This window comes from Rhinatrema bivittatum, chromosome 5 (genome assembly GCF_901001135.1).
Source record: "Rhinatrema bivittatum chromosome 5, aRhiBiv1.1, whole genome shotgun sequence".
NCBI lineage: Eukaryota > Metazoa > Chordata > Amphibia > Gymnophiona > Rhinatrematidae > Rhinatrema > Rhinatrema bivittatum.
Genome location: NC_042619.1, coordinates 301,420,645 through 301,443,184, shown reverse-complemented (window position 1 = coordinate 301,443,184; position 22,540 = coordinate 301,420,645). Strand labels below are relative to the sequence as shown.

Here is a 22,540-nt window from a genome sequence, read left to right as displayed (position 1 = left end):
TTTCCCCTATTTTCTCTAGAATCCTCTCCCATATACAGAGCAAATACTACAGTGAACTGCTGGGACAAACAGCACTGGATACTGTTCCTTGGCACACTACAAAGCAAGGCAATGAAATTAGAGAACATATGGTGATTGCGTTGCCTGGCTTGTCTGTAAAGGCCAACCACTGAGAACAAATCAACATACATAGCTTTTAGCCCTGCATCTGGTGACTTGCCCAACACCATCCCTTTTGGTAGGAAAATGAACCTACTTCAGATGTCACCCATTGAAGCATGCTTAAAGCCAGCTGTTTGGGATTACGTGCCCTCTCACTGAAGCTGAACCATTTCAACTCTGTGACAAGTACAAAGTTTCCCCTGGGCTCCCAAAGAAAAACTGGTTCTTACCTGATAGTTTTCGTTCCTGTAGTACCACGGATCAGTCCAGACTCCTGGGTTTTGCCCCCCTCCCCCCTAGCAGATAGAGACAGAGAAGTTCTAAAGACTCTGACGTATATAGCAGGGCTCCACCTACAGTCCGTCAGTATTGCACAGTCACAAAGCAGAATGGATTTAAAAACCCAAAGTAACTATATACACTAAACATATAACCTTTAACTTGATCACAAAACCCAACTGGGAACAGAACCCGAAGATTATGAAAAACAAGAATGATCTGCAGATGAAAAAAAACACATACAATTTGCTGGCAGAGCGGACTCTCCATTACCTGTATATGCCGAGTGGGCGGGACTCTGGACTGATCCATGGTACTACAGGAACGAAAATTATCAGTAAGAACCAATTTTCCTTTCCCTGTACGTACCCGGATCTGTCAGACTCCTGGGATGTACCAGAGCTTTTCTTACCTGGGATGGGATCCGGAGAGGCCAGCTCTCAGAAACCTTCTCCAAATCCCCCAGCATCCGGAGCCTGGACATCCAAACAGTAATGTCTAGTAAAAGTATGTAAAGATTTCCACGTGGCCGCTCTGCAAATCTCCTGTGGCGAAATTTGCTGACATTCGGCCCAGGACATCGCCTGAGAACGTGTCGAATGTGCCCTAAGACCCATCGGTAAGGGCTTGCCATGCAACAAAAATGCAGAATTTATAGGCTCCTTCAACCATCTGGCAATCGTTGTCTTAGACGCCATAGTACCCCTTTTTGGGCCACTCCAAAGAACAAAGAGATGATCAGAGACACGAAAACTATTAGTGTCCTCCAAATAATGCATAAAGACCCTGCAAACATCCAACTTCTTTAGGTTCTTATCAAATGGATCTGACCTGTTTAAATCTGAAAAGGACAGAAGTTCTATTGATTAAGATGAAAGGAGGAAACAACCTTTGGCAGGAACGAAGGAACCGTTCATAAGGATATTCCGGAATCAGAAATCCTCAAGAAGGGTTCTCTACAGGATAAAGCCTGAAGCTCAGATATTCTACGAGCCGAGGAAATTGCCACAAGAAACACAACTTTTAAAGTAAGATCCTTTAAGGTTGCGCATTTCAAAGGTTCAAAGGGCGTAGAACACAAAGCCGTAAGGACTAAATTTAAATTCCAAGAGGGACAAGGTTGTCTGAATGGAGGGCGTAAATATTTTGCTCCCCGAAGGAAGCACGAGACATCCGGGTGTGCCGACAACATAAACCACATAAACCAAGAGCAGCTACCTGCAACCCACAAGGAGCTACACGATAAGCCCTTAGCTAAACCAGCTTGAAGGATACACAAAATATCCGGCACAGATGCCCGAGTAGGAACAATATCACGGTCCAAGCACCAAGATTCAAAAACCTTCCATACTCGCACATAAGACAGGGAAGTGGAAGCTTTTTGTGACCTCAAAAGCTTAGACACTACAGCATCTAAATAACCTTTATCCTTCAAACGCTGCCTCTCAAAAGCCATGCCACTAGACAAAAGCGATTGACCTGGATGAAACAAACAGGCCCTTGATGAAGCAGGTTCGGAAGTTCTGGGAATCTCAGAGGAGTCTCCGACAGATTGACCAGATCCGCAAACCATGGACGATGCGGCCACTCGGGAGCCACTAGAATGACCTCTGCCGGATGTAGTTCTACCGTCTGAGCACTTTGCCAATTAGGGGCCAAGGAGGAAACACAAAGAAGAATATTTGTCGGCCAAGGAAGTACCAGAGCATCTATTCCTTCTGCCGTGTCTCTGCGGCGAGCAAAGAATCGTGGAGCTTTGGAATTCTTGAATGTCGCCATGAGATCCATGCAAGGAGTGCCCCACCGGTCGCAAATTAGCTGAAAAGCTTTGTTGGCAAGTTCCCACTCCCCCGGATCGAAATGATGACTGAGAAAATCCGCATGAACGCTGTCGACCCCGGCAATGTGGGATGCCGCTATGCTGACCAAGAGCTATTCCGCCAAACTGATTAACAGATGAGCTTCCAATGCCACGGATTGGCTCTTGGTTCCTCCTTGGCGATTGATGTAAGCCACCATAGTGGCATTGTCGCATAGCACACGAACTGATTTCCCCTTGAGAAGCGGAAGAAACTTCTGTAAGGCCAAATGAACCACCCTTGTCTCCAACCGATTGATGGACCACTGAGATTCCTCTTGGGACCATAGTCCTTGGACAGACTTCTTCAGATACACTGCACCCCAACCGGAAAGGCTGGCATCCGTTATCACTACCATCCAGTGCGGAACTACTAAAGGAATTCCTCGAGTCAAGTTGTCCAAATGCAGCCACCAATCCAAACTGGATCGAGCCATCTCCGTCAATGGAAGAGGAAGGTGAAATTGTTCTGACACCGGGTCCCATCGGGAAAGTAACACCGATTGCAAAGGACGCATGTGAGCGAAAGCCCAGGGAACTAGATCCGACGTTGAAGTCATTGAACCCAGGACCTGTAAGTAATCCCAAACTATTGGAGGATTCTTGGACAACAACCCTCGAACCTGACGTTGCAACTTTAGAATGCATTTTAACATCAGGAAAACTTTGCCTCGTCTCGTATCAAAGAGGGCCCCCAGATATTCTAAAGACTGGGAGGGAAATAGACGACTCTTGGACAGATTGACAACCCAGCCGAGGGTTTGTAACAAATGAAGTAACCTGTGGATCACTTCCTGGCAAAGGATCTCCGACTTCGCTCGAATCAGCCAATCGTCGAGATACGGATGAACCAACAATCCCTTGAAAGGAAGAGACCCCAGGCGAGACTTGGAAGAAACATCAGCCGATCAATTTCGTAGCCACAAGAGATGACGAGCAGAAACAGCTGAAACCATGGTTCTAGCAGATGTGCGGAGTAAATCATAAAAAGCATCCGCACTATAAGCAATGACCGCTTCAAGCCGGCCCGCTTGGAGGGATTCCGCCTCAGAGAGCGATTCATTGGCCTGAAGTTGTTGTAGCCAGCGAAGACTCGCTCTCAAGGAAAAATTACTACACATAGCCATTCTGACTCCCAGTGCTGAGACTTCAAAAAATCTTCTTTAATTGAAGCTCTAGCTTTCTATCTTGCAAATCCTTTAGAGCAGTAGCTCCTGTAACAGGAATGGTGATCTTTTTTGTTACAGCTGACACTACTGCATCCACCTTGAGAGTACGGAGCAGTTCTAAAGCTTCCTCCGGCAAAGGGTATAGCTTATCCATAGCCTTTGCAACTTTCAGACCCAAGTCCGGAGTATCCCATTCCCTAAAAAACAAATCCGTGGCTGAAAAATGAAAGGGAAAAGAGGAGGGTGGTCCATGGAGACCCAACAATACTGGGTCTGAAGATCCCAGCCGAGATTCTTCATGGGGAGCCTCAATACCCAATTCCCCTAAAATAGCGGGAATGAGAGGTCCTAACTCTTCCTTCCTAAAGAGACGGACAACCTTCGGGTCATCCCCTTCCACCACATGGGAAACCCCATGAAAGTGGTCTGGATCCCCATCAGCCCCCCGCGGAGGCTCATCCATGCCAACCAGGCTATCAGAATCGGTGGAAGTAGTAGAATCAGGCTGAAGAGATACTGACCTCGGAGGACGCTTAGATTTAGGGGGGTTCAAGCCCAACTTGAGACTTTGCCCGTTTCTTAGGCACGGCTGGAGAATCCAATAGCAAAGATTTATCCAGCGCTCTCTTTTTCCCTGCCCTCCTTGCCTTAAAAGCCCTATGGAGGAGCAGTACAAAATCTGAAGAAAAAGTCAGGAAGCAGCAACTGTATCCTCATCAGGGAAATCTGTGCTGCCTTTGCGCCCATACCTGCTGAGTTGTCCCCCTCAGGGACTATTCCTTGAGGGGATAAAGACGGCGGTAGAATCCCCTCCCCCACCGCTGACAGGGCCGATATGTTCGCCGACTCGAGCAAATTCAAAATGGTGCCCGTTCCCGCACTCAGCGGGAACGGGCTGACAGAAGGAGAGGGCAAGTTTTGAAAAACTCTGGAGACCGACTGGACCCACAAAATAACCCCCTTAGGGGTTGTGGAAGCTCCCTCTCCCCACAGTTTGAACAGAGGCTGTTCCTTGACAAGCGCGCGCCGCTCCACAAGCCCAGCAAGAGAATCTCCGTGGCATTTTGCAAAAAATGAAGTTTCACCACCTAAAAAAAGCTGAAAAATAAAAGCGAAAAAAGAAATGGAGGGACCCGACTCGACTGCGAGGGAAGGGAGAGTCCAAATATGACAAGTAAATTTTGAAATTTTTTTTTTTTTTTATTCTTGCCCAATAGCCTCCGGGTCCTGGTCCAACTGGGGGGAGTGAGCCGGGCTCCCCGGTATCACCCCCAGTGCTGCACTAGGCTGTTAGTAGGGCCCTCGACACACAGCAGCAGCTGCCTCTAAAACCAAGGGGATGGTCCTCTCAGAACCTGACAACCCCCTGGGAGGCTGAAACCAGTCTCACTCCTGTGCTCCATATGAAAAATAATTACGAAAACAGCCTAACTCATCTCTTCTAAATAAGTATTTTTTTTTGTTATTTGAAAAGCTAACTAACACATAGACTGTAGGTTTTGCTCCTGCTCTATCTGCTAGACAGAGAAATACTGACTGACTGTAGGTGGAGCCCTGCTAAATACGTCAGAGTCTTTAGAACTTCTATCTTTATCTGCTAAAGGGGGGGCAAAACCCAGGAGTCTGGACTGATCCGGGTACATACAGGGAATGCAAAACCCAACCATGTCCACCCTGTCTCACAGAAAGAAAAACGGATTCCAAGGTGACTTAGAAGTCTCAGCTTGGGAACTGCTTATGCAAGCTAGCAGTCACTAACCAGAGAAGGTTTTTCAGGTCATCCTCAAACCCAAATGAAAAAAGGAGGTCAGCCTCATCAATCACTAGGATCTCCAGAGAGTTCCGTAGGCTCAGATTCTGGTTCTGTAGGTGGGTCTGAATCCGGGACGGCGTTCCTACCACGATGTCTGGTTTCTCCATTAAAATCGGTCTTCAGAAAAAGTGCAAAAGAGCCGTGAAGAAGATAAGATAGCAAAACTGGGAATGACAGAGAATGCTCAAACAGTGTCTCATTAGTAAAAAAAAAGAGTTTATGTAGTTTACCATCTTTAATTAACTGACAGATCCTGCACACTGTGCCACTCCTTAGCATGTAATGCAGTTTTACAGTGTCCGTTGTGGGAGATGGTTCAACACATAGAAACATAATACATAACAGAAAAAGATCAAACTGATCCAGCCGGTAGATTCTTCCACTTTGGATATATAAAGCACACAAATTCCAATATGCAACCCAATAGCAGCTCCCCACCTCCAGTATCAGTTACCTGAACTTTCAACCCCCTTCCTGCCAGTGCCACTCATATTAGTTCCAAGTATGCCAAAAATAGGCTATTTTAGGTCTTGTCATCATTTTACATGAGTCTTGCATAATCAACAATAAATCTAATACCCAGGTCCCTAACTTTGATTGTCTGAAACATATTGATTTTTACAGGAGCCAGGTCCTTTCAAACAGACCATTAAATGCTAAGAGGCCTCAATCCATCAGACATAATAGTTTATATCCCTCACTGCTGTATAGTTATAGAAATTCTGGGCAAGTTCTCATCCCTGGTCACAAGACCAGTGGTAAAGGAAAATTGGTTCTTACCTGCCAATTTCCCTTCTTGTAATACCACAGATCAGCCCAGACAAGTGGGTTTATGCATTCCTACCAGCAGATGGAGGCAGAGAACAAAACCTTGAGGCACTGCTACATAACAGAGTGCCACCTGCAGTCCCTCAGTATTGACAGGTACCCAAGCCAAGATTCGAAAAAGAAAACCACTGCCCTAAAACAGGGCGAACTAAACCCCCTAAACTCTTAGCAACTGCTGAACTCAAAAGGACTAAAAAGTTCTATTGTAAAGAACTTTTCGGAGAGCATTCAAGAAAACACTAGGACAGTCAGTCTTTCGGCAGTACCTACAGGGCGGGTCCCTGGACTGATCTGTAGTATTACAGGAATGGAAATTAGCAGGTAAGAACCAATTTTCCTTTCCTCAACATACCCAGATCAGTCCAGACAAGTGGGGTGTACCAAAGCACCCTTAGACCTGCTCTTAAAACAGCTTCCCCAAAAATTGCGGCCTCCGGCACGCAAGCATCCAGACCTTAATGCTTGGTAAAAGTATGAAGAGAGGTCCAGACCACAGCCCTACATATCTCCTGGGGAGAGACCAACTGACACTCCGCCCAGGAGGCTGCCTGAGCACGAGTGGAATGCACTTTAAGGCCAACCGGGATCGCCCGACCCCTACAAATATAAGTGGCACAAACAGTCTCCTTCAACCAACGAGCCAAAGAAGCTTTGGACGCCATCCCCCCTTTCTTTATTTTTTGTTTATGCATTTTAACAAAAATTTACAAGATTATTCTTATAGGAAATAGAGAATATTTTAAATATAATCAAAAAGAAACATATATTCCACAAATACAAAATATTCTCTAAATTTAAGTCCTCAGAATATGGGGGCTAGGAAACAACTTCAAGAAAAGTTATTTTACTTACTGAGGTAATATCACAGTGACTACAGAGAACTAATAATTTCTATGAGGGACTTAAAGCTGTACTGTTCCCTACGGGTGTTAACAGGGTTTTTCCCCAATGAGAAATTGAGTCAGTTGTGGGGGCTCGAATAAGATAAGTATTATTTGCATATTTGATAATGCATTTGCAAAGATATTTGAGGAAAAATGCCCCCTACTGACAAAACTTGTGATTTCAAGAGAAGAAAGGCCTTCCTTCTCTTTTGGGTATCTCTCGAGACGCCTGGGAACACTCTTATTCGACAACCCAGAAAAACAACATTTCTCTGCCTTAAACATAACCTTAACAACCAGTTCTTATCTGGCTCCAAGGCCAGAGTAATAATCAAAGTTGCAGACGAGGCTTGTTCCGTTTCTGAGACTTTAATATTGCCAAAATGTCTATTGGCACATTTCCTTGCACATTTTCTGGAATCACCCCATCTTTGTTCAACCTCGGTCTGACCCCTAGGTTGAGGTAAATAAAATATTCTCAAGAGGGGTGGAATAGCTGACTCCTCCACTTGAAGCACTTGCCGGAGATATTTCTTAAACATCTCTCTGGGGGAATCCATGGGTACTTGCGGAAAGTTTATAAATCTTAAATTTCTGTTTTTTAGTTGATTTTCAATATTTTCCATTTTTACAGCCAAGCTCTTTTTCTCTTTTATCATCATAGTCTGTGTTTGTTGGAGACCCTTAATTTGTTCAGTATTCACCTTAACTCGCTGTTCCAAGTTAACATTAGCTAGAGTCAGCATTTCTACTTTCTCCTCCATTGATTTTAGATTTACATTTATCGGTTGTATTTGCCATAAGATAGAAGTTCTCATTTCATTTATTGATTCCCAAATCGTCTCTAGTGAAAACAGTGGGTCTTACCTCACTCACTAAGATAGACTCCGGGAAAACTTCCTCGCTTCTGCCCGTCTCTCTCAGTGCTGAACTTCCCTCTCCGCTGAGTTGCTCCAGAAGAACTGGGCTCCCTGCTGCCGCTGCACTTCCCGCGGTCCCTGCCAGGTCCAGCTCCATGACTCCTTGGTCCGGTATCACTCCTGCCGCTCTGGTCGTGCCTCTCACAGCTGCAGGATTTCTCAGCGGTATACCCTCTGCGAGGCTAAGGGGACATAGTGAGCCAGGAAGAGAGGGGAGCTCCTCTTCCCCTCCCCCACTCTCCAGTGGCTGCATACCCGCTCCTTGTTCTCCATGGACAACGTGGGCGTCCATGGGTCCGGTAAGAGGCGTCGTCATGGGGGCCTCAGGGTAGGGTTTCCCCCCTCGGTTTTCGCTTTCTTCCCATGAAAAGAAAACTTATTTGCAGGAAACAAAGTTAGTTATACCCACGGAGCAAACGTCGCCCTGTGTCACCGTGCGGCCATCTTCCATCTCCCCTTTCTTTGCCCTGCCAAATAATACAGATGATCCAAGCATCTGAAAGAATTGGTGACCTTCAAATAATGCAGCAGAGCATGCCGAACATCCAGAAGATGCAGATCCTAACCCATTGAGGGGTCCCGGGACCAATCCGGGAAACCTGGCAATTCTATCATCTGATTAACATGAAAAGCGGAAACCACCTTGAACAGGAAGGAAGGTACCGTACACAAGAAAACCTTATCAGAAGAAATCTGCAAAAAGGGATCCCGACAAGAAAGAGCCTGAAGCTCTGATATCCTTCGCGCTAAGCAAATTGCCACCAGGAAAACTGTCTTCAAAGTCAGATCCTTTAGAGAGACCCAAGCCAAGGGCTCAAAGGGGGCCTCACAGAGGACCCACAACATTAGATTGAGATTTCAGTCAGGACACACCTTCCGCACTGGAGGTTTCAAATGCTTTACACCTTTCAGGAAATTGATGACGTCGGGATGCAAGGCCAAAGGCTTGCCTTGAACCTTACCCCTGAGGCAACCAAGGGCCGAAACTTGGACTCTCAGCGAGCTATAAGCCAAACCCTTGGACAAGCCATGCTGCAGAAAGGATAAGATATGCGGGACGGAAGAAGTCAGCGGATCTACTTGCTGCTAAACACACCAGGTCTCAAAAACCTTCCAAACTCCGACATACCTATGGAGGTAGACGGACGCCTGGCCTGAAGGAGGGTAGCAATGACAGACTCAGAATAACCCTTCAGTGGCAACTGCAGCCTCTCAAAAGCCAGGCTGCAAGACAAAAGTGCTCCTCCTAAGCTGAAAATATGGGATCTTGACGTAATAACCCCCGCAGATGAGTTAATCGAAGGGGTCCATCCATCACCAGATGAACCAGGTCTGCAAACCACAGACGACGCAGCCACTCAGGGGCTACCAGAATCACAGTGTAGGAATGGGCCTCTATGGCTGCAGCACGTGTCTTATGAGGGGCCATGGAGGGATCCCCTTTGGCCTCGGGCACACCAGAGCGTCGAGACCTACCGAACAGACTTCCCGTCTGCAAATGAAAAACTGAGTCGTCTTCACATTGACCCATGTTGCCATGAGGTCCAGTTGAGGGGGTCCCCCACCGGGCACAAATGAGGTTCCAGGCTTCCAGGGATAGTCCTCACTCCCCTGGATTCAGTTGTGATGGCTGAGGAAGTCCACTTGCACATTGTCTACTCCGGCGACGTGGGAAGCTGCAATCCCTTCTAGATGTTGTTCCGATCACACAAATAGCAATTGAGCTTCCCGAGCCACCACATGACTCCTGGCTCCTTGACGGTTGATGTACGCCACTGTTGTCGCATTGTCCGAGAATACCCAAACCATGTGACCTTGCACCAGTGTCAGAAATTCTTCCAAGGCTCTGCACAGTCTCCAATCGGTTGATGGACCAGGAGTTCTCCTCCGGTGACCAAAGTCCCTGAGCTGAACTACCCAGGCACACAGCTCTCCAGTCCTGAGACTGGCATCCATGTCACCACCACCCAGTCCGGGACTTCAAAACTCACATCCTTCTCCAACTGGGACCGGGATAGCCACCACGACAGGTTGACTCTGGCTTCCTTCCCTAGTGGTAACGGAGGATGGTATTGTTCAGACATTGGATCCCAGTGGGATAACAAGGTATCTCTGCAGTGGGTGCATGTGGGCAAAGGCCCACGGGACCAGCTCCAATGTTGAGGCCATGGAACCCAGGACCTGAAAATAATCCCAGACCTTCAGAACTTTGAGATGTAACAGCTGAGAGACCTGCTGTTGTAATATGATTAACCTGTCCGCCGTCAGGAACACCCAGCTGCAGTCGGTATCGAACCGGGCCCCTAGGTATTCCAGGGATTGGAAAGCTGTCAGCTGACTTCGCCAGGTTGATCACCTAACCCAGAGAGCATAATGTCTGGATCACGCAGTCCACCATGCATCCTGTGTCTTGCCCTGGATGAGCCAATTGGGTGTATCAACACCCCCCCCCCCTTCCTTAAGGTCGCTGCTACCACCAAGACCTTCGTGAAGGTCCACAGAGCCGTGGCTAGCCCAAACGGGAGTGCTCAGAACTGGAAGTGCTGCCCCAGCACCTTGAATCTCAGGAAGTTCCGATTACCCTGCCGTATAGGGATATGCAGGTAAGCCTTGGTGAGATCAGATGCCAGAAATTCTCCCCAGCGAACTGTTGCAATGACTATGCGCATCATCTCCATCTGGAAACATGGGATCTTCAAACTCAGGTTTACCTTCTGTAGATCTAAGATGGGACAGAAGGTGCCCTCTCTTCAGAACCACAAAGTAGATAAAGTACCTTCCTTGCCCCTGCTCGTTCGTCGGCACCGAAAGACTAGCCTCTAGACTTAAACTTTGAAGGGTTCCTTCCACAGCCTCCCATTTGCTGTGGAAAACACAGTGCGACTCCAGAAAGGCTTCTCTGAGCAGTCGAGAAAATTCTAAGATGTAGCCGTCTCTTATCACCTCGAGCCCCCACTGATCGGGTGTAATCTTTACCCACTCCCCGTAAAAATGGAAGAACCGTCCCCCGACCGCTATCCGGGAGGATTGGGCAAGCTGAATCTCATTGGGTTGGCTTACTTCCTCCAGCCCCCTGACCAGAACCGCCTCTGGAGGATCGGCAGGAGGTCCGAAAGCACTGCTGATGGCTGGGCGGCTGCTTAGATCCAGAGAAGGTCGCTCCTCTTCCGGAGCGAAATCGCCTTGGCTCCCGAAAACGAGAGTGACCGGAAAAGGACTTCTTAACATTCTTCGTGTCCTCTGGCAATCTACAGCCTTTGGTTTCTCCCCAGGACTTCATAAGCTGATCCAGATCCTCCCCGAAGAGAAGCTTCCCTTTAAAAAGAAGGTGGCATAATTGGGACTTGTACCACATGTCTGCGGACCAGTTGTGCACCCACAAAAGGCACCTCGCCGCCACCGCAGAGACCATATTGCAAGCTGCCGTGTGCACCAAATCATACATAGACCATCCCCGCCCCCAGCTGGGCCACCTGTACAGGATAGTACTGCCGAAGCCACCAGCTCCTGAGGCTTCTGAATCCAACATAGGCAGGCGCACTACATCATGCTAGCGCAAACCACCGTGCGGAGACTTAATACAGACACCTCAAACATCCATTTGAGTTGAATCTCCAGTTTGCAGTCCTGCACATCCTTCAGGGCAGCACCCCCTGCCACAGGAATCGTGGTCTTCTTGGTAACCGCCGATAACCCCGCATCCGCTTTAGGAGTCTTAAGACGGTCCAAATGTTCCTCCAACATGGGGTATAGCTTCGTCATCGCTCTCCCCAACTTCAAGCTTGCCTCCAGAGTATCCCACTCCCGGCTAATCAGCTTTTGAATTTTCTTTGGAATGGGAAAGTGCTGGGCGGACCTCTGAAACCATCCAGAACTGGATTAACTCCTTCGCTATCTGTCTGTTCCTGAGCCAGCTTTACCCCCAATTCCTCCAAAACCTGGGGGATAAGAGGTCTCAGCTTCTCGCTCTTAAACAAACAGACCATTTGGGGGTCGTCTCCATCATTCCCAGCACCTTCAAGAAGGATCTGGTCTTCTCTACTTGTGACCAGACCGGGGGTGAGATCCTCATCTGGATAATCCGGGTCCACTACCAGGAGGAACCCCTATCCTTATCCCCCTTCTGAATCCAGCACAACCTCCCGGTCAACATCAGGATGCACAGAACGAGACCCCCGAGGCTTGGAAACAAGAGATGGAGTCCACTCGGAGGCCTGTCGAGGTCTCTTGGAGGAACCCAGGCCTCTCTCCCTGGGTCTACGCTTAGCTGCCTTCTTAGCCAAGAAGACCTCGTGTAACAGGATGATGAATTTGGAAGAAAAACCTCCAGGGCCTAGCGATGCTCCCTCAGAATTACTGGAGGCCGGACTAGAACCATATTCACCCCCCTGCTCGGTACCCTGCATCGCAGGAGAGAGGGGGGAGGACCATCAGTAGGAGCCCCACCAGCTGATATGCTCCAGAGTCCATTCGGAGTTAGCAGGCACCAGAGCCCCCACCTTGGCCCCTGGCGACCAAGAAGCCCTCCTGGACTTCTGAGACTTAGAGGAGTATCTCTCTCTCCCCCCTGAGCACAAGATGTGCAAAGGGAAAAGGGAGTTTAAGTATGCAGACCACCACAGGCTTTGCAAGCCTCGATCAGCGGCTTGTCCGCCATGACACAGCCCCCGTGGGAGAAATCAGAGCAAAACTGGCCGCCCCACAAGGCCTGGTAGCTGCCGGAGATGCTGCCCCGCTATCACTGTCGGCACGAAAGAGAAAACTGCAGCAATGAGAAGAGACACGCATGCTGCCCAAAATAGCCTGACTGCTCACAAGGCAGTCCTCTGCACTGAAATCGGGCTTGTCCCCACCGGGGAAACAAAAATACTGCCCTCCAACAGACCTTGCTGGTCCACTCCCCTCTCCCCCGACATGGCCCCAGAACGCCGGGGCCCGACTGCTCACAGCACTGCCATGGAGGCCAACTATCCCGCTGAGCCTCTCTGGTCAAGAAGAGGAAAGCACTGTTTCTTTTCTTTTTTTAAACTAACCTAACAATACAACAACAACAAAAAAAAACAGACAGCCGAGAAATTGCCAAGGAGTAAAGAAAAACCCCACAGGAGGGATACTTTCCTGAACGAGTGAGCAGCAGCTAGAGGGGGCCTCAGGACACCAAGAAAGAGCCAGTCCCCTGGCTATCAGGGGCCCTGAGAGTCACGGGCTATCACCACCCGGGTATCCAACCCCTCGTTCGCCCGGCTCGACCAGAGGGATGACCTGAAGAAATGGAACCTACCACCCCGGGGAGCAACTTCCAGTCTCCAACACCAAAATCAGTCAGGACTGCAGGGATGCACCGCTACCATCTGCTGGAGACAGAGAAATATTGAGGGACTGCAGGCGGCATTCTCGGTTATGTAGCAGTGCCTCAAGATTTTGTTCTCTGCCTCCATTTGCTGGTAAGAACATGCCATACTGGGTCAGAACAAGGGTCCATCAAGCCCAGCATCCTGTTTCCAACAGTAGCCAATCCAGGCCTTAAGAACTTGGCAAATCGCAAAAACTAAGTCTATCCCATGCTACTGATGCTAGTAATAGCAGTGGATATTTTCTAAGTCATCTTAATTAATAGCAGGTAATGGACTTCTCCTCCAAGAACTTATCCAATCCTTTTTTAAATCCAGCTACACTAATTGTACTAACCACATCCCCTGGCAACAAATTCCAGAATTTAATTGTGCACTGACGGGCCGATACAGTAAATTCGCGAGAGAGCGGACAAGTGCCCACTCTCCTGTGCGCGCGATACAGTATTTTAATTTATTAAAATTAGGGCCAACGGTAAAAAGAGGCAGCGGCCGTCAGCCGGTTTGACAGCTGACGTTCAATTTTGCTGGCGGTTCTCGAGCCCGCTGACAGCCACGGGTTCAGAAACCGGACGCCGGCAAAATTGAGCATCCGATTTTTGACCCGCGAGCCGCAGGCCTATTTCAATTTTTTTTTTTCAACTTTCGGGACCTCCGACTTAATATCGCCATATCAGCCTGCCAGTGAAAAAGAACTTTCTCCGATTAGCTTTAAATGTGCTACATGCTAATTTCATGGAGTGCTCCTTAGTCCTTCTATTATCCGAAAGAGTAATAACCGATTTACATTTACCCGTTCTAGACCTCTCATAATTTTAAACACCTCTATCATATCCCCTCCTCAGCCGTCTCTTCTCCAAGCTGAAAAGTCCTAACCTCTTTAGTCTTTCCTCATAGGGGAGCTGTTCCAGCCCCTTTATCATTTTGGTCGCCCTTCTCTGTACCTTCTCCATTGCAATTATATCCTTTTTGAGATGCGGCGACCAGAACTGTACACAGTATTCAAGGTGCGGTCTCACCATAGAGCGATACAGAGGCATTATGACATTTTCCATTCTATTAACCATTCCCTTTCTAATAATTCCCAACATTCAGTTTGCTTTTTTGACTGCCGCAGCACACTGAACCAACGATTTCAATGTGCATAAACCCACTTGTCTGGACTGATCTGGGTGTGTTCAGGAAAAAATATTCTATAATATATTACACATACATGCACACATTCTCAGAACATCAGCGTCACTCACTGGCCACTAAATCAGAACAATGATTCTCTCTCACTAGTTGTAGCCACTGCCTTGTCAAACCACTCAGAAGAATCTTAAGTGTGACATCCCCTATAGGCTCACTGGAAGAGGATGAAATTAATTTCACTCTATCAGAACTGCATTGATTTTGTGGTCAGAAAGCCTAGGACACTCTCAAAAGTTCAGAGACAAAGCTTTGCCTCCCTACAATGGCTGCTTGCTCTCACCTCTGAGCAGAAACATCAACCAGACCAGAGACATCAGCAACACGCACATCTCGGGCACAATATGCTGTCAGCTGGCGAATCATTTGCTGGACCTGCTGTCCCAGCTCCTTCGTAGGCACCAGTATAAGTACGCGCACTGACTGCTGCGACACAGACTAGAAGAATGAGAAAAACACTGCAAGTGAAAAAACAGGTGGAGAGTGAATGAGTTAAAGAAAGAGGGGCAAAGACCGATGGGACAGGACATTAAGATAAAATGCAAGCAGGAGAGCAAAAATGAGATGGGGGAAAAAAGTGACGAGAAAGTGACGAGAACCAAACAAGGGACACAGAGATACAATCAATAATAGAACCCGAATAGAATTCAGTAAATAATGCACAACAGTACCTCCCGAATCATCATTCTCTGACATGGTACAAAACTCCTTTCAGAACTATACAAAAGGCTTGACAAATTTGACATTATGAAGCTGGAGAGGCTAAAATTATGGAAAGACCTCTCCTCATGATTTCTTTACGGTCACCGTAATGTATAGAACATGAATGATAAGAAAGGATGAGAAGAAACCATTAAATGCAACAGCTTTTTAGTTTTGTAAACGCATGTATTCAATATGTAATTTCTCACCTGCCATAAGAAAATTGGTTCTTACCTGCTAAATTTTGTTCCTGTAGTACCAAGGATCAGTCCAGACTGTGGGTTATGCCACCACTCCAGCAGATGGAGACAGAGAAAAACTTGAAGGGCACCCTCTCTTAACCTGGTGTGCACCTGCATACCCTCAGTATATAGATTATCCAAGCAGAATAACAGTTAACCATAATAACAACGAATCAAGCAATAATAGAACTGTAACTATAGAAGTATAAAACTGAAAGCAACCTGTAGCGTCCTGCATTAAAAACGGAGAAGGAGCACGGACTCTTGAAATACCCACTCCCAGGGCAGGCATCTGGACTGATCCATGGTACTACAGGAACAAAAATTAGCAGGTAAGAACCAATTTTCTTTTCCCTGTGCGTACCCGGAACAGTCCAGACTGTGGGATGTACCAAAGCTTCCCTATACCGAGTGGAACGTTTAGAGTCCTGCATCAGGACCCCACTGCCAAAATTGCAGACATCTGGAGCCTGAACGTCCACGTGGTAGTGATGAGCAAATGTATGGAGCATCTTCCAAGTAGCCACTCTACAGATTTCTTGCAGCGAAACCAACTAGCATTCAGCCCAAGAAGCCACCTGTGAGCGAATGGAATGGGCTTTTAATCCCTCAGGAACATGTCGTCCTTTACAAATGTAAGCGGACGAAAAAGTCTCTTTCAACCATCGCGCAATCGTTGGCTTAGACGCTTTCTGTCTTCTCTTGGGACCGCTCCACAGAACAAATAAATGATCTGAAACTCTGAAAGGATTTGTGACTTCCAAATAGCATAATAGAGATCGGACATCTAAATGACGAAGTTCTCTCGCATGTGGGACGTCGGCCGATAAATTAGGAAAAGCCGGGAGCTCTACTGATTGACTTAAATGAAAGGTGGAGACCACCTTTGGCAAAAAGGAAGAAACTGTTCGAAAAGAGACTCCCGAATCAGAAATTCTCAAAAAGGGTTCCCTACAAGAGAGGGCCTGAAGTTCTGAGATTCTGTGAGCTGAGCAGATAGCCACCAAAAACATCGTTTTCAACATGAGGTCTTTTAATGTCGCCTTTTTAAGGGGTTCAGATGGCGGATCGCACAAGATGCGAAGTACCAAATTAAGGCTCCAAGACGGACATACAGGATGGACAGGAGGAATCAAAATATCTTACCCCTCTGAGGAAACGCACTACATCCGGATGCGACGCTACTAAGCTGCCAACAAGAGAGCCTAGAGCCGCCACTTGTACAGAGAGGGAATTAAAAGACAAGCCCTTGGATAAGCCACTTTGCAAAAAGGCCAAAATATGAGCAATAGACGCTTGCCTGGGAAGAATCCCTCGTTCGCGACACCACGTCTTGAAAACGCTCCACACCCTCACATATGATAGCGAGGTGGATGTTTTTCTGGCTTGCAGAAGTGTAGTAATTACTTCCTCCGAATAACCTTTCCTCCTCAATCTCCTCCTTTTAAAAGCCAGGCCGCTAGACAAAAGCGATCTGCCTGGTCGAAAAATATAGGGCCTTGACGAAGAAGATGCGGAAGATGTCTGAGTCGTAGGGGGCCCTTCCACTGCCAGACTGACCAGATCCGCGAACCACAGATGTCGGGGCCATTCCGGAGCCACTAGAATCACGCTCCCTGGGTGAACTTCTATCCTGTGCAGAACTTTGCCCACTAGTGGCCAAGGAGGAAACACGTACAGGAGAACTGAGGTTGGCCAGGGAAGTACCAGCGCATCGACTCCCTCTGCGCCATGATCTCTTCTGTGACTGAAGAAGCGAGGGGCCTTGGCATTGTCTTGCGTCGCCATCAAGTCCATATGGGCTGTCCCCCACCTGCGGGAAATTAGACCCATTGCTTGGTCCAAAAGTTCCCACTCTCCTGGATCTATGCGCTTCCGACTCAGGAAATCCACCTGTATGTTGTCTTTACCAGCGATGTGAGATGCCGCTAGCAGTGCAAGATGTTTTTCCGCCCAAGCCATGAGTTGTTCCGCATCGTCAGCTACGGCTTGACTCTTGGTGCCTCCTTAACGGTTGATGTAGGCTACTGTCGTCACATTGTCAGACAGAACCCGGACCGCCTGATTGCAGAGGCACAGGAGAAAGTGTTGCAAAGCCAGTCGAACTGCTTTGGTTTCCAGAAGATTGATCGACCAGTTGGACTCCTCTGGGGATCAGCGCCCTGGACTGACAGACAGCTCCCCAGCTGGAGAGAGACTGGCATCCGTGGTCACCACTATCCAGTTTGGGACGTCAAGGTCTACACCGCGAGACAAGTTGTGTGGGCAAAGCCACCACCCAAGAATGGACCTGGCATGATCGGTGAACGTTAGAGGGAACTGGAACTCCTCCGACTTGGGATCCCAACGGGAAAGCAACGCTCGTTGTAATGGTCTCATATGAGCAAAAACCCAGGGAACCATCTCCAGAGTAGATGCCGTGGAGCAGAGGACTTGAAGATAGTCCCAAGCTTTGGATAGTGGGAGTGACAACAAGCGCCGAACTTGCTCCATCAATTTGGTCATTCGATTCGGGGGGGGGGGGGGGGGGGAGGAAAACTCTCGACACTGGTATTGAAATGGGCCCCCAGGAAGTCCATTGTCTGAGAAGGGACAAAGTTGCTTTTGGCTTGATTGATCTCCCAGCTGAGCAACTCCAGGAGACTGACTACCTTGCTGGAGCCAGTCGTCCAGGTAGGGATGAAAGAAGCCCTTGTCTTCTTAGGGCCGCTGCCACTACCACCACGACTTTGGTGAATGTGTGTGGGGGGGGGGGGGGGGGGGCGCGTAGCTAGACCGAACGGCAGAGCACAGAACTGGAAATGCATCCCCAGGATCATGAAGTGAAGAAATTTCTGATGATCCTTGCGAATGGGTATGTGCAAGTATGCTTCCATTAGGTCCAGGGATGCTAAGAACTCGCCTTTGTGGACAGCCGCGATGACAGAGCATAGTTTCCATGTGGAAATGCGGTACCTTGAGAGCCTTCTTTACCTTTTTGAGGTCCAAAATAGGTCTGAAGGATCCCTCCTTCCTTGGAACAACAAAATAGATGGAGTATCTCCCCATCTTCCAGTGCTCTGGAGGAACAGGATTTACTGCCCTGAGAGACAGCAGGCGGTCGAGGGTCTGTCGAGGATCTGCCCCTTGGCCCGCGCTCCGCAAGGAGAGATCATAAAAAAATCTCGGAGAGGCCGAGCAAATTCCAAAGTGTAGCCGTATTCTATGATGCTTAGCACCACTGATCGGAAGTAATCTTGGCCCATGCCTCGTGGAACTGAGACAATCGTCCCCCAACCCAAGGGATCAAGGGATGGGCCGGCCACATCTCATTGAGGAGTCTTGGAGGCGAGGGACGTGGGAGGTCCTCCTTCCCAAGAGGTTCTGCGGCCTCGAAAGGAAATATTCCAGGATTGAGGCCTGGCCATAGGCTGCCGTTGACCTGCCGGCTGCTGTCTGCTCTGACGAAACATACGCTGACCGCGAAAGAGTGAACGGGTCGCTGGAAAGCCTCTGGAAGGCTTCGGTCTGTCCTCAGGCAACTTGTGAACTTTGTCTTCCCCCGGGGACTTTATCAACTGCTCCAAGTCTTCACCAAAGAGAAACCTGCCTTTAAATGGAAGAGCACCTAATTGAGCTTTAGACGAAACGTCCGCTGGCCAGTTACGCAACCAGAGGAGATGCCTTGCCGATACGGCGGATGACATGGTGCGAGAGGACTTATAATTCAGAAATACTAAAAGACAATTTAGAAGAAAAACTAACCAAATTAGACTACTCCAACTGTTGCTCCGCAACTAGTTCATGGATGCAAACAACCAGTAACCTAAACGATGAGATAAACCCAATAAAATATATTAACGTCAAAGAACCTAAACAAACAAACTCCTGGCACAATGAGAAGATAAAAGAACTCAAAAGGAACCTAAGAAAAAAAGAAAAAGAATGGAGAAAAAATAAAACAACTGAAAACCTAAGTACAGAAAATACCTAGCCTACTATAAACAAACAATTCTCAATGCAAAGAAACAGTTCTATGACACTAAAATAGAAAAGTACACTAACAACCCGAGGACACTATTTTCCATAGTAAGAGATCTCACTAATGACAAATCCAACCCTCCGCAAAACCTACCAGTAAATAAATGCAATGAAATAGCCACCTTTTTAAACGACAAAATAAAAAACTTAAAAACAAAAATTCCTCCTACAACGAAACAAGAAATCAAAATGAAAAAAAAGAGATGTAGAACAATGGACGACATTCGAGATGGTTTCTGAAATGGAAATTGAATCGGTTAAAAAAACTAAACCCGGCCCCGCATGCATCTGAAACAATACAGACCACTGAAATAAAAAATGTAGCAACACAGTATCACCAACATTAACAAAGATAGTGAACCTATCATTAGAGGAAGGAATCATGCCAGATAGTCTAAAAGGGGCAATTGTAAAACCAATTCTAAAGAAGAAAAACAGCAACCCACTTAACCTGAGCAATTACAGACCAGTTTCAAACCTACCCCTAATCGCAAAACTAAATTGAAAAAACTATACAAAAGCAACTAGCAGAACACTTAGATAATAACATCTTGTATCCATCACAGCATGGCTTTAGAAAACACTATAGCACAGAAACACTCCTGCTAGCACTAACAGACAACATCAGGAGAGGATTTGACAACGGCAAACATTATATCTTAGTGATGCTGGACCTCTCAGCAGCATTTGATACTGTAAATCATGAAATCCTTTTAAATAGACTAAAGGAAATAGGTTTAAGTAACATAACTCTCAAATGGTTTAGATCATATCTAAGCAACAGATATTTCCAAGTTCAAATCAAAGACATAATGTCAGAGAAAATACACTTGCAAACAGGGGTTCCACAGGGCTGCTACCCTCTTCAACATATACCTATTACCACTGTGCAACCTACTAGCCGGACTAAGCATAACACACTTTATATACGCTGACGACATTCAGCTAATACTACCCATAGATAAAACTATTGAAAAAACATTAAACTTAGCCAATATGTACCTTGATATCATAATACAACTACTAAACCAAATGGAGCTAGTAATCAATATTGAAAAAACAGAATTCCTACACTTAGAACGCAAAAAGAATGAGATCATTCAAAATACAATCACAATCAAAAACAACCCAAAAAATAGAACTAGCAGAGAAAGTACGGAACCTAGGAATTATAATCAATTCTGAATTAAGCCTAAAACAACATATATCATTAAAAGCGAGAGAGGGATACACCAAACTCATGGTTCTCAGAAGACTCAAACCACTGCTAACAACTACAAACTTTCGTTCAGTGCTACAAGCATTGATTTTTGCAAGCACCGACTACTGTAATGCCTTACTACTAGGTCTACCATTCACATCACTCAGACCATTACAAATTCTACAAAACACCGCTGCAAGAATTTTGACTGGAAAAAGTAAAAAAAGACCACATCACAGAAACCCTAGCCCAGTTACATTGGCTCCCAGTTGAACAAAGAATTCAATACAAAATACTTTGCACCATATATAAATTAATACACAATGAAAAAGCAGATTGGCTTAACACAGCCCTCCGCGTTCATGTACCAAACAGAAATCTAAGATCAGCTAACAAAGCACGCCTTACAATTCCATCAATAAAAACAGCAAGACTCACCCAAGTAAGAGAAAGAGATCTATCTCTGGCAGGACCCATACTATGGAACACCATGCCTTTAGAGTTAAGGTTACAAAGCGACAACAAATCCTTTCGAAAAAACCTGGTTATTTAAGCAAGCTTATCAAAGAGAGTAGGTGAATAGTGAAGCTGGCGAAGTGCGAGGTATGAACAAATGAAAATTGAAAATCAAACACACAACCCCACAAGGAGCCCCGCAGGGTAACCAACCCCAGCTCCTAAACCTGCAACCGGGGGTGGGGGGGATGATCCCACGGGACCTGCCTACCCCTTGGGAGGACTGGAAAAGTTTCTCCTCTTGTTTTAACTTTTTTTTTTTTGCTTGATTCGAAGTTATAAAGTTTCTGCCTTTTTTTTTTTTTTTTTTTTAAGGGAAAATGTCTTAATCCCAGAATCAGGGGAAGACTGCAGGGTTTGCACCACCTCCATCTGCTGGAGACAGAGAAATACTGAGGGGATGCAGGTGGCACACCCTGTTAAGAGAGGGTGCCCTTCAAGTTTTTCTCTGTCTCCATCTGCTGGAGGGGAGGCATAACTCACAGTCTGGACTGATCCGGGTACATACAGGGAACTATGGTTTAATACAGTGTTTCCCAACCTTTTCAAGCCCAAGGCACACCTACATTAACAAAAATGTTATCTGGCACACCAGCCTCCATGGAGCAGGCAGTGTAGAGACAAGGAGAGGAATTGTATGGCAAAAATAGCGCTAGTACAGCACTGAAAGCCACATCAGGCTCTCTTTTAAATTTTAAAACAAAGGAAGAGGGGGATGGAGATACACATAAACCATCAAGGGCAGGAAAAGGAAAAAGACAGTATAATGTGGGCAGCTGGCATGGTTAGCTACTTTGGCTGCTGCATGTGACTACCAGAGCTCCTCCACTGCTGCTACTGTTGTTCCTAGCACTCAGTGAGTCACATCCAGTGATCAATGCACACACTCCCTGTCTTACGGGCCGATACAGTAAAGTCCACGGGAGAGCGGGCGAACAGGCCACTCTCCTGTGCACGCGATTCAGTATGCAAATTAGGCCCGGCGGTAAAAATAGGTAAAAAGAGGCGCTAGGGACACTAGTGCATCCCTAGTGCCTCTTTTTGGACCGCAGCGGCGGCTGCCAGCGGGTTTGACAGCTGATGCTCAATTTTGCTGGCATCGGTTCTCGAGCCCACTGACAGCCACGGGTTCGGAAACCGGACGCCGGCAAATTTGAGCGTCCAGTTTTCGATCCGCAAGCCGCCTTCAATTTTTTTTTTTTTTTTTTTAACTTTTGGAACTTTCGGGGCCTCCAACTTAATATCGCCATGATATTAAGTCGGAGGGTGCACAGAAGAAATTAAGGGTAGGCGCTAATTTATGAAAGTAAAATGTGCGGCTTGGCTGCACATTTTCCTTTCTGAATCGCAGGGAATACCTAATAGGGCCATCAACATGCATTTGCATGTTGCGGGCGCTATTAG

At 47.0% G+C, this 22,540-nt stretch overlaps 1 protein-coding gene across 2 annotated transcripts in view; it reads right to left on the bottom strand.

Moving 5' to 3' along the window:
- DDX56 (DEAD-box helicase 56) overlaps positions 1-22,540 on the bottom strand; it is a 103,688-nt gene that overhangs the window by 78,211 nt on the left and 2,937 nt on the right. Inside the window, exons 3-4 of one of the 2 annotated variants that reach the window (XM_029604182.1) lie at positions 14,739-14,893; positions 5,228-5,398 (exon numbers count right to left, since the gene is read on the bottom strand). In XM_029604182.1, the coding sequence (XP_029460042.1) occupies positions 5,228-5,398; positions 14,739-14,893 (326 nt within the window). The remainder of the gene's footprint in view (positions 1-5,227; positions 5,399-14,738; positions 14,894-22,540) is intronic. The other variant, XM_029604183.1, reaches the window with a different exon arrangement.